Source organism: Pezoporus wallicus, unplaced genomic scaffold (assembly GCF_028554395.1).
Source record: "Pezoporus wallicus isolate ANWC-B61680 ecotype Strahan unplaced genomic scaffold, APGP_CSIRO_Pwel_v1 scaffold_2584, whole genome shotgun sequence".
Lineage (NCBI taxonomy): Eukaryota > Metazoa > Chordata > Aves > Psittaciformes > Psittacidae > Pezoporus > Pezoporus wallicus.
Genome location: NW_026642851.1, coordinates 12706925 through 12719402, shown reverse-complemented (window position 1 = coordinate 12719402; position 12478 = coordinate 12706925). Strand labels below are relative to the sequence as shown.

The following is a 12478-nucleotide window of genomic DNA, read 5'->3' as shown; positions in this document are numbered from 1 at the left end:
CTCAAAGGCCACAATCCTTTTTCAGTCTTCCTACCCTATTGCTTGAGGAAACCAGTGGGCACACAGTCATCTTCACCAACTGCTGCTGCAATACTGGGATGATCAAGGAATCATATACCATGTTGTGCCTTCAAAAGGCAAATTGGTGTGGTGCTTGGCAGATGAGAATAGAGAGTTGCTCTGTATCTCATCTGCATAAGCCTGAAAATTAGATGTAAAAGCTGTTTTGCTATATAGACTCATCCATTGGATAGACCTGTCTTTCCTGAAAGGAAAAGCTGAGTGGGCCCATGGGTTTAGGTTTTCCAGGCACATTTAGTAAATATTGGACTTCATTCTCTCGTGTTTTAATCTCACTGAATATGTCTGCATTTTCTCACTTTTCATCATTTATTTTGGGGATTAAACCTAAACGAATTCAGCCCTTGCAGTCAGCTCCTTTCTCTTGTTACCATGAGTTTTGACTTCATCATAAAGTGTGAAGAGAGTGTAAATCAACAATGGGATCTAACCATTTTCTTTCTAAAATAGATGTTGTTTTGACATGTACTTCTACACTGTGGCTCAACGAGGGAAAAAAATAATGCCATATGCTTTCAAAGCAGTGCGCCGTCTGCTGCATGGCTTTCTGTTTTCTAATACAAGCACTTGCCATCATTGTCAGAAGTTAGCAGTTTGACAAGAAAACTAGTGTGCTAACTAGTGCACCGAGCCCATCCTCGGCTTTCATCACTACTGGAAATGAACTTTCAAGATTAACGGAATGGGGAGGGTTGGAATTCAAATCTCTTGTGGCAAAATTATAATCCTTCCCAAAAATTCAAGACATTTGATAAACTTTCTTTCAAAGCACAAGTTTTCTTTAAAGAGTATCAGATAAATCCCACAATTTGAGAGTCTGAGGGATTTAAAATGTTAATACTGGAATGTAGTATTTTTAAATGTAAGTGGAGCTGTATGGGACAGCATGCTATAATGAGTCACAGCAGGAATGTGGATTAGAAACAGCCCTGTTATATGAAATGAAACACATCGTTTCACTCGCTTAAAATCTTGACTTTCAATAAAAAAAAAAATGCATTTTAAGAAAGAAAGAGCAGTGACAAGCTAAAATAACAACAGAATATGTCCAAAGGCTGAAACATTACCATGTTTCTCAACAACAATCTTGTCATCCATGCCTGCAGCTCCTTTCACTAGGACTACTGTAACTCCTTCCTCTTTGACTGACCTTATTTCTGCTGGCTTTGAATGTGCAGAATGTTTCCCTTTTAGCAAAGGAGTGAACATCACAAACCCTCAAACATCCATACAGAACCCCATTTTCATTTCAAGATCCAATTAGTATTTTTTTGTCCATAGTCTTACTCAAGCTTACTCCATAAAGTCATCTTTTTCTTTCATACTTCTTTCCTCCTTCCACTTTTTCTAGGTTTCTTTACACTTTGTCTCATAATTTCTGGAAAAAGAAACTTCTGAATATCATGCCATTTGGAACAACCTTGTTAGATTTTTATGCAATGTTTATTTTCATTTTAGAAGATGTTAGGAAAAATTTTTTTTCCTCTCACCTGTTTTGCTTCTCTTTTGTTTAGCTATTATTTATTAGAACTTATCTTTGTAATGAAGTAAAGCAATTTGTGACATAGCTTATATAAAAGACACTCACAAAGGGAAGTTTTACTGTATACTCCTCTCTTCTCCCCCAAGAAAAATATCAGTACGTGTTTTAAATGAACAGTCAAAATTGAATCACAAGCAGTTCTGCACTACAGAGGACAATGATTCAATATAATTCTAGTTGCCTGTTGAATTCTAATGTCTATGTGTCAGTACTCCAGTACTGATGTCTTTTATAAAACAGTTTTCATTATTATATGTTGCTATTAAGACTACTATTAGAAAAGAAGCAAGGATTCCTCAGATATATGTCTGTCTACTTTTTACACATAAAGTAGCATTCATTCTTTCTCATATGCTAGGTAGCTTTTCAGATCATTTGCACTATGTTGCTATTAAAATATAATAATATGTAACTCCATGTTAATTAGATCTGACAGGCCATCTCCATGTGAATTCTTGACATATGTCTTTCAAGCACAGGCAGATCACCAGGTCGACCAGTGTCCCTTGAAGCCACCTTGGGAGTACAATCTCCTCTAGAAAGTAGGAGCAGAAGAATTAATGTTGAAATTATTTTTTTAATTTAGTTATTTATAATCTCCCATCATCATTGGCTTTTGAGACTGGCAATGTAACCAACAGCCAGAAGGGGCTGTGGACCATTGGTCGATAATACAGAGGTGTACAGTAAAACTAAGCCAGGCTTTTAGGACTGCTTTGAAAATACGACCAGCAATCAGGTTTACCCATGCTGGTTTTGTGCCTTGGGAAATACAGACAGCTTTTCCCATGGCCTCTGTTTCCTCTGCCCCAAATCAAAGGTGGAGTTCATTGCATCTTGGGTTTTCTTCTCCTTCAAAACAAATAGGATCTGGTGTTTTCTTCCTGAAGAAGGCTTCATGCTTCACAGCTATGAGTTGGAAATATAATAGCACTTCTAATCTTGAATTTGAACTGTAGTTCAAAGACAAATTTTTTTCATGCTTTGCCATTTTAACTAATTTATAGGAAAAATGAAAATACTTTACTTTTACTTCTCTGTTATATACATTTCCGTATTTTGTACTTAAGATAATCCAAGTCATTTTTTACCATAAAATAAGGCAAAAATAACCCCTTTTGCCTGTCTGGGGTTATAAATTCTTCATGGCAAGGACTGTTTCTTTGTACAGTTAGTTCATTCTAAGGACCAATAGTCTCCATGGAGGCATCTGAGGTGTTGCTATAAGTACAAATTATAACTTGTTCTATATGCAAAAGATCACTGACAAGAGAAGCCTAAGGTATCAAACAAATGCCATTGAGAGCTGCACCATAGATAAAAAAGCCGGAGTGCAACTCAGAGAAGAGATTTTTCTCTGAAATATACATTTGCTGACCCTGCCTTGCCCGTTGGATTATATTGCAGTTTTGTCAGGAGGCAGCTTTCTTCTTTCTTTCTTTCTTTTTATTCTTATTCAATAGCAGGCTCACTGGAACAACTCTTGCAGCTACTGGAGTTTAATTTATGCCTTTTGAAATAACTACAACTTGTGAAACTCTGTCACTGGGGGAAATCAGATTGAAATTTTCTCTTGAATAGCTGGATTATTATTGTAACCACTTAAAAAGTGACAGGATCTTCACCTCAGCCTTTTTTTTTTCCCTGAGAAGTGTTGAAAATGTCACCCAGTTAAACCCCAGATCAGAGTGTCATTTAGAAACATGTCTCATTAAACAGTCAGCTCTTGTTATGACCCTGATGGATTGGTTGCTACTGAGTTTATGAAAAATGAAATACATTACTTTTCTGAGAAGCTTTAACTATGTATTTTCCATTCTCATTTAGGACAGGAATGCCTGACACTTATTAAGCGGTTAGAATCTAGCCTACTGCTCACCTAATTCAAAGACTAGAGAATGAAGGAAAAAAGACGATTGTTGAAAGTAGCTTTTTTTTTTCTTACAAGTAGCATTTGTCATGCTTTGTAGACTTTTGAAGGCAACACCAACTATGACACGCCTGAACTGCGGAGTTTTGAACCTGTAACAACGAGATTCATCCGCGTCTACCCTGAGAGAGCCACACACGGAGGACTGGGGCTGCGAATGGAGCTGCTGGGCTGTGAACTCGAAGGTAATTGCTCTGCTAGAGATGAATGCACACTATTATTTTCATAAATACATTCTCTACTTGGACTACTGCTGAACAGTGCTGTGTCTGCACACTCAGCGTATCGGACTTTTGCTTCCGTGACTGCCATTAGTGCTGTTTCTTGGCCTAATCAGTTTCTTCTCTTCAGACATTTGAATATGCCAAGGCACAAATGTTATTCTTTCTCCCATTCCTTGCTTGAATCAGAGTGATATTCTCCACATGGTTTTCTGTTCCCTTAAGCAACTTTATGATTATACTTTCAAGAAGCATAGATCTATTAGGAAAGAATAAAGACAGGAAGTTAAATTTTATGTTACCATGATGCAACCCTGGAAGAGATGTTTTCTGAGAATGCAGAGCTTTGCACTAAATATAGCAATTATGTCCGTTGCTCCTTCAAAGGTTGTGAAAATCATACCAGACACTATGGTGGACAATGATTACTTGGCTGGACAGTGTCTGTGCTATTCCTTTAAGGGTGTAATGGGGACCTCTTTATTCCTTACAGAGCTTTACTTTTGCAATAGTGTAGGAGATGAAAGATCAGGAAAAGCAAAGTTTAGACATTTATCTTTGGACTGTGACATGAAGTCAAGCTTTAATTCTTGTTCTATAAACAATAATCATTTAACTTCATAGATAATTACAGATAACTCTAAGTGAATTTCACAATTTTATCTGGTAGATGATGGTATAGTGGCATGGCTTATAAACCACACAGCTTAACAATACACAGAACAACAAACCATGTTATGCAGGGTTTCGTATGATAGCTTGTACAGAAGTAGTTGAACAGGCTCCCAGGATGAATGGAACTGATTGCTCTGCCTCCATTTCTTTCTCACCATTTCTCTCTCAAGACAGCAAAGTGGGAGGCATTTGCTGTGAGGATTGATGAGTTCTGTGTTGATTTTTTAGTGAAGGCCAGATTGGATAATTATGCTTTTTACTTGGCCCGAAAAGTGGGGAGGTTGGGAATACTTCTTAATTCCTGCAGGAAGCCCTCATTTCCTGTGGGAATACTTAGTTCCTGCAGACTGTTTTGCTACTTGCTCAGAAAAAAGAAAACCCCTCACCTGCCTTATGTAAAATCACAACCTGCAGACAAAGTCCTTCGGCCACAGAGTTTCTGTAGCCACCTAGATATTAAAAGTGAGTCCATGGACCGCCTTACAAAAACATGCTGCTCAATGAGATGGAGGAACCAAAGAGGAGACTGACCAGGGAAAATACCTTTGCTTTTAGGCACACTGCAGCAGCAAGTACAGTTTTTCAGTGGGACACATCTTCCTGCATTTGTCTTTCTGCTATGGTGTACTTTTAAAGCTGCTCACCTGTAGGTCACCCATAGACAGGTGAGGTCAATTCCCATTTACCTGTGAGAGAACCATAATAAGAAAACTTTGTTTTATAACTGTATCTTAAGGAGGGAGTTGAATGAAGATAGGTCACTTGAGATTTATTGAGCAAGAAAGGAGTTGAGATGAGAAAAGAAGCATGGAAGTAGGCACAGACAGGAGCAGAAATCGGCTCTCCAGCAGTAATGAGCAAGGGGAAGTTTTGTGTGCTTGAAGCATCCCATGGGGCTTATATGAAATGATGGCAGAGGTGTAGGCAAGCTTCAGGCTATGCAGGGGCATGAAGATCAAAATAAGAAATTTAACTGGATGTGGAAAGCTAGAAGAAGTTCCCAGAGGGTTTTCAAAGCAATGTGGGGAACAAATGCTCTCTGCATAATTCATAATACTTACAGAACTTCTTCGGTAACTAGGGATAGATTGCACCTGTAAAGCATAGGTCCAGGTCCTAAAGAGCCATGTTTCATTCCAGAATATAGCTACTAAAGAAACTACAGTCCCTCCTGACATTTTCAGGCCAAAAAGTCATTGTATGTGATTTTATGTGGCCAGCAGGCCCTGGGGGCCTTGGTAAAGGGCAAAGAAGAATCTGAGAAAGGGATGCATTATTTCATAGCTTATAATGAGAGGAAAAGATTGTTAATGAAAATAACAGTAGGTTAGAATAGACAAAAGCCTGGATCACAATCCCAGAGTGGTTATAATAAGCCAAGGAACTATACGTGCAGCATGAAACATAAACCTAAACATAACACCAAGTATCTTTATCCAGATTTTCCAGATGTGGTATATTTTGCAGATACTGAGGTATAGATATATTTTCTCAAGCTTTTAACTCTAATAACAAAGGTCAGACTTTTATTGGTTATACAGCAGCTACCGGAAAGTCATCACCAGTGAGAAGCAGGCAGGTGGCCGGGAGGGATGACTGACATCACTGATGTCTTATTTATAACTTCAATGAAAACAAAAGACACTCCTTCCAGTTCTCCTTATTGAGCACAAAGTAATTCTACATCACACTGCCTTCCTGCCACTGTTACAGGGACTCTGCTCAGACATTTCCTCTCTCACATGTGCTCTGCAGAGAGGTCTTCGGCAATGTGGTGAATGAAGGAAAATTGCCACTTTAGGCATGCACCCCCCTGACTCCTCTGTGCAGGCCTAATCACAGAGATTTTGGTCTGGAACAAAATGATGGATTTTCTACCTCACCACACCTCCAAAAACTCACATTCTGCCTTGCCAGGCTTTCACTTGTTGTTGGTTCCTTTTTTGGTAGGAACAACAAATACTCATCAGCCAGTGGACAGGCCATCAGGGGCTTTTACTGCCCAACTCTGCGCAGCCCTTGAGCTCAGACATTGCAGAGTGCCTCAGTGCAAGGAGGCAGAACAGATATATCCCATTGCAAAGAAATACTAACTAACCTGCAAAGTAAAGTTGCTTCATTCCTGAGATATATGTGAAGACAGCATATGGTGCTCATCAGAATTTTCTTGCCACTTGCGTGGTGATTCTCTAGCACATGTTTTAACTGAATGACTCGATTTTGTTTCAGCTCCTACTGCTGTCCCTACCGTTTCTGAAGGCAAACCCGTGGATGAATGCGATGATGACCAGGCAAACTGTCACAGTGGCACAGGTGATGACTACCAACTGACAGGTGCAGAAACCATCCTCATTTCATTGCAGCTTCACTGTAGCTCATATCCATCACCAGTTACCAGCTAAATGTTTGCACTGATTTAATCACTCAACATAAATGGACATTGGTATGCAGTTCGCATTGTCAGCGCTGTCAAAACATAGGCATCTGCCTTTTACATATGACAATACTTTTGATTGTTTTCTCAGCTATGTAATTTTTGAAGCAAATAATAGTGCCTAGCTGGAAGAAAGGACAATTTTTTAAGCAGGAATTGTGTCTAATCAAATGTCCTAATCAAACTTTTTCTTACTAAGAAAAAAGCTGGACAAACCTTTTTAGGTTTCTTGTCTGAGACTAAAGAACTCAAAATGAAATATTGTTTAGGTTCAAGATATGTATATGCTTCCAAACCTAAAATTTAGTATAGGACTCAAATCTCAGCCCCAAACCTTTCCCAGACAGGAAAAAAAAAAAAAAGAAAGAGAATTATTTCATCAAAGCATACTCACACATAGACTGCCAGATGTATTTCCATGAGCTTCCCCACTAACACTGCATTACAGCCACAGAGAGAATAATGTTCTCCAAGCTGCCATCAGTAACAGAAAGATAGGAGGGAGAGACATAACAGAGTCTGCATATGGAGCAGAGGAAGCTTGCTAGTGTCTGTATTTTTCCACTTTTGCACAGAATCGCTGGCCTTCTGAGAGACCTGACACCGCAGCACTAAATTTTTGATCTCTTCTTGGAGGTCACTTGCTCCGCAAAGCTCTGGGCGTGTTTGATGAGATCTTCCTGTAGCAAATCTATACATCTACAGTAATTGAGCTTATTTTTGGACACAGTGACACAAGTTATTTCATCACTGCACCTTAGTATGATTATCTAATAAATGTTTATTGCTTCTTATATCCATGATATAAAATAGCATTAAAATCTGGCAATAGCTGTCCAAGAGGACGTTGGGAAACCTTAGGTAAGAGAGACGCTTTTCGGAAGGTGCCAAGTAGACCATCAGACAGCAGATATAAATGAAAGTGCTGTTTCAGCATCAAACCCTTTCCGGCCTTTGCCGATGTCTTCTGTAAATTCATGTTGCAAATCATAAACTGAAAAACAGTTCTTGAGTGGAAAAGGCACGGCATGGTCACTGTCACTGCTTTTCAAATCAGTGTTCCACATGAATCTTATTCTTTTTGAAAACATCCATGCAGGGAGTCTGATAAAATAGTCAGTATTGTGTTAAGGCAACTCAGAAAGCTTTCAGTGTTACTAAGCATTGTAATTTATTTACTTTTCTGAAAGGCAAGAGCCAGGTCAGGAAACACTGGGGCTTCTTGCAAAGCCCTACACTGAGAGGGCTGGCTTGCAAAGCCAAGTAAGTAGAGAAGTATTTCACATAGATGGAGGCTGTGTCAGGGGAAGGAGACAGATCTATATAAACACCTTGCCTGTTCAGTCATAGTCTCTGCCCTTCAAGAAGCTCATGACTGCATCCAACATGCCTCTTAGAGAAAGCTTGGAGCAGATGAAACTCCTGGCAATTTTTGCAGGTTGTGCTTAGGTTGTGCTTAGTTTATAATCTCTAAAACAATGGAACAACCACCAGCCTTTCTGAGCACCAGTTCTTCTGGGGAGCTGAACCTATTTTAGTACTAAAATTGAAAATTACTACATTGCCCTTCTACAAATGTGCACACACGTTCATATAATTTATTACTGTACCACTTAGAAACCCTGAGCAGTGCATGCCCAGTTGTTCTGGACACTGCAGGAACACTGCATTGTGCTTATGATGTTACTTGTAACACTAAAATGCACAGAAGTGATTTTACCAATAATTTCTATGTAAATATTCTTTTATTCCTCCAAAATGCTTGGAAGGGAAGTATGTAAATCTCGGGGCCCATTAAGGATAGCAGGGCAGTGCAGAGAGGATTTTGTCAGTCCCTTACCCTCTTTTATCCTCTCCTGGTGCAAGTGTGGCAGCCTCGTTCTCATGGGTGAGACAGTTAAGAGTCACTTTCCTGCTAGCTCTTGCACATATGTGAGTATCACAGTGAAGACTCCCTTGCAATTAACTGTAATTGTGCTGTAGGCCGGATTCCTTCCTGCTCTATTTGGACCCCATACAGAGCTACTCTATTTGTGTGGCTTATAGCATTTCCCATCAGATCATTCTCACCAACATAAAGCTGATATAGCTTGGGCATTCATTCTCATTGGAAACCATCATAGTCATCCTTTCTATAACGCTTTAAGCATTTGCTTCCTGTAGAAAAGAAAAGCCATTGACTGGTAATCAGCACCCCGCTGCGCGTTTATAATTGTGCTAATTTACTTTTTGTTTCCTTTATCAATATGAGGCTTGCTTTAAAAAGTCAAGTATTTTTAAAATATCAGTTAGTGAGCTTAGGAGAGGTTTATGACCCCACTCACCTCCTGTTCATTTGCCTGAAGAAGAAGACAAAGCGGAAGTCCTCAATTTCTCCTGTTTTTTGAGACAGAAGTGAAACCTGCCTTCGACTATACCCTAAAGTTGGGCAATTCCCAAGCTTCTCTCTTGTGAGCTGGTCTCACAACAGAGCTATGAAACAACACACAGGGAGGACCCAACATGGCAGGAGCTAGAGGACCTCATGTCACTGATATGAGAAACAACATGTCAAGGGTGAATGCACAAACTGGTGACTGTTAGGAGTGCTATGGAGGTCCATCGCTGACTTCCCATGTGATCAGCAAATCAGTGTCTATAAAACAAGGATGGCCACTGGGACATGGCGAGGATTGATTAGTTGGTGTTTGCAAGGACTCCAAAGATATACAGCTTTATTAATGATGAGTTCTTGTTTTCTTTTTTGGTAAAGGAAACCAGATCTTTGATGTCATATTTTCATGCTTAAGCTCACATACTCAGTTACCTACATGTCTAATACAGACAGTAATATTTCAGATTTATATATAGGATATTCCCAATGACTGCTGTGTCCTTATTGTGTCCCATGTATCGTGATACACATAATTTCTTTTCCAGGTGGTACTACATTGCTGAATACAGAAAAGCCAACAGTAATAGACAATACATTACAACCAGGTAAAAAAATATTTTTTCTTATTAAAAACATAATAAATTCCATACCCAAATTTCATGCCAGAGAAAAAATAATGAATTGCAGCACTTCCTGACTTCCCATTCCATAGAAGTCTCTGAAGTAAAGAAGCATCTGGTCTCTCAACTCTGTACAGTAAATATTTTATTCCTTTCATCCACATGTAGAAACAGCAGAGAACAAGATTTCCTTCTGCATCAGCAAATGCCAAATGCTGACAAAATTAAACTAACTTAATCACACAGTGCTTAACATGCCATGTTTAAATGTGGCTTCTCAGTGACACAAAGTATGTTTGCAAACACCAGGAAAACAAAAACAGAGCCACACAGGCCCCCTTGCTATTAATGTCCATGGTTTTACAAAACTGAGGCAAGTAAAGTTTGCCAGTTTCCTTCACCAGGGAGCTGGCAGTTTTACAATATTGTTTTCTAGCAAGTTTTCTCAAAATGGGGTTACATAAACTGCTACCATGAACTTGAAAAGGGAAAAAGAAGTTGTCACTGGCAGCAAGTCCTTTTTATTTAATCAATGCAGTAACTAGCAGCTTTTAAAATCCTTAGTTTGCTGCTTCCGCAGATTTCATACCACTTTTGTAATATCCTGTGCAATTTACTGTGACTGGGGGAAAGGATAGATTTGGGCAGAAAACCCAAACTCCAAAAACTGGGAGCACCAGTTTAAAAGGCTTTGCATTCATAATTGTGGAGCAATAAAGAGGTCAGTTTTCAGTTACTCCCATTTCCTCCATTAAAGCACAGGCAGGCAGAGTCTTGCAAGTGATTTATTAACAGGGCGGCTAAGTGTTTATCATTGTTTCCTCAACCATATGACACAATCCACTCTCACTTCAAGGCACTAATAATGCAAAAATTTCCTAAAGGACACTGATGGTGTCAACCTGATTAACAGATAGATCTGACTTATCTCAAGCACTGTTCTCAGCTTCTGCATTCTGATATTGCAGAGGCAAATGCTTTTACTTCCCTCAAAATTTGTCTCCAGGGTTGTCCAGTTGGCTTAGTCAGCACACACTATATCTAGCTCTGCCCTGCTTTATGAGCAGAGGGAGATCATGGAGTACTGGTGCAGTGAGAAACGTGACAGCAGACCGGTCCGCCCTTGTGGGACACCTCTCCTCCACATTGCTCTTCCATTGCTGAAGGGCTGGAGGGCTGCCGGTGGGCCACAGTTTGGAAAGGTGTGGGGGATGAAAAGGAAGAAAGGGTTCTGTGCAGTGGTTTTAGAGTAAAACATTTTAGGTTTATGCCTGAAACGATCTTTTAGCTTTCTATTTGCTGCAATGAAGGATTTTTCACAGGCTTCTTTTACTATCTTCTTGCATTTAAACAAATTGCACATTCATAAGGTGCCTCCGTGCAATGCAGTTTTCATCCATCCTCCCCAGAGCCAGTTGCATTTGAAGGTTTTGTTTAATCCCCTTGGCATGGGTGGGACTCTCCAGTAACAGATAGACTTTCTGCCAGAGATTAAGATATCCTCATTTTCTCTCCTTACTTCCCTCCTGCACCACCTTTGCCTGTGACGAGCCAATTTTTTTTCTCTATTAAAGGAGTCTTCGAGGTTCCCTTCAGAGCATGCCAATGTTACTTCCCTGCATTGTGCTGGTAGGAACTGTTTCCTTCAAGGGAATAAGGAACAAGTTCACATCCCAGACTCCAGGCTCCCACATGGCAGCGCATTACAAAGATCATAGATAGAGATCAGTCAGATGCTAATAAATAGGAATAAGGTTTCCAGAATCCCCAGTTTAAGACATAAAGGTTTCCAGCTGCTTCATAATCCTTCAATGAAAACCAGCCAGAATACTCCCAAAAAGGGACAAGACAGAAATTGCCCTCAACATGGGAAATCCCTCCCAGCATGAAAGTGGTGTAAGCATTTCCTTCTGCTAAAGGGGCATGGCTGGACCTGGCTGGCACCATGAAGCACATCAGAGCAAGGGGGCATGCAGCTGGGAGCAAGAGTCTGCTATGGCAGTCATGGATAGCGTAGTTTAAACTGGCCTTAAAGTTACACAGCTGATCAGGGCCCCCCTGGCGCTCAGCTTTCTGAGGGTAAGTGCACTCTAGGTCTTTCAGCTATTCTCAAGCTGAATAAAGTACAAATTTAACATGCCAAGCACTAAGCCTTCAGCTTCAGCCTTAATTCCATCTAAGGACTGGTTTATTTTAAGATGTTAGTACACCTCAAGGTAAATGACAAACTCCAAGCTAAAGTGCTATTCCAGATCACTTGCCAATTGCAGGCTTCAGCAGGTAGCACTGCACAAGCTACAGCATGTTGGTGCTGGCCACAACAGCTTGTCCCACAGTGACTGGGGACAGAGATTTACCAGTAACAGCACCTGCTGTGGCACAGGTACTTCTACAAAAGTTGGTAACACCATGTATCACTGACTTTCTTCCTGCATTTAAGCCTGCAAACACCCCTAATCTTGTTCTCCCAGACTAACATGCTTGTGTGTGTCAAAGCCTGAGATTATCCTGTTCCAACCAGCTTTCGTACACTATAGAAACAGTTAAAAGCAAATAGCTGGAAAGCCTTGATGTATAAGCAAGCTTTCCATCAAGGAGAC

At 40.0% G+C, this 12478-nt stretch overlaps 1 protein-coding gene across 4 annotated transcripts in view; it reads left to right on the top strand.

Annotated features, from left to right (window-relative positions):
- Positions 1 to 12478, top strand: part of NRP1 (neuropilin 1) — a 117559-nt gene that overhangs the window by 89056 nt on the left and 16025 nt on the right. For 2 of the 4 annotated variants that reach the window (XM_057432772.1, XM_057432773.1), the window contains exons 11-13: positions 3595 to 3739; positions 6680 to 6763; positions 9804 to 9863. In XM_057432772.1, the coding sequence (XP_057288755.1) occupies positions 3595 to 3739; positions 6680 to 6763; positions 9804 to 9863 (289 nt within the window). Of the gene's footprint in view, positions 1 to 3594; positions 3740 to 6679; positions 6785 to 9803; positions 9864 to 12478 lie in introns of all 4 variants that reach the window. The other 2 variants (XM_057432771.1, XM_057432770.1) reach the window with 1 other exon arrangement.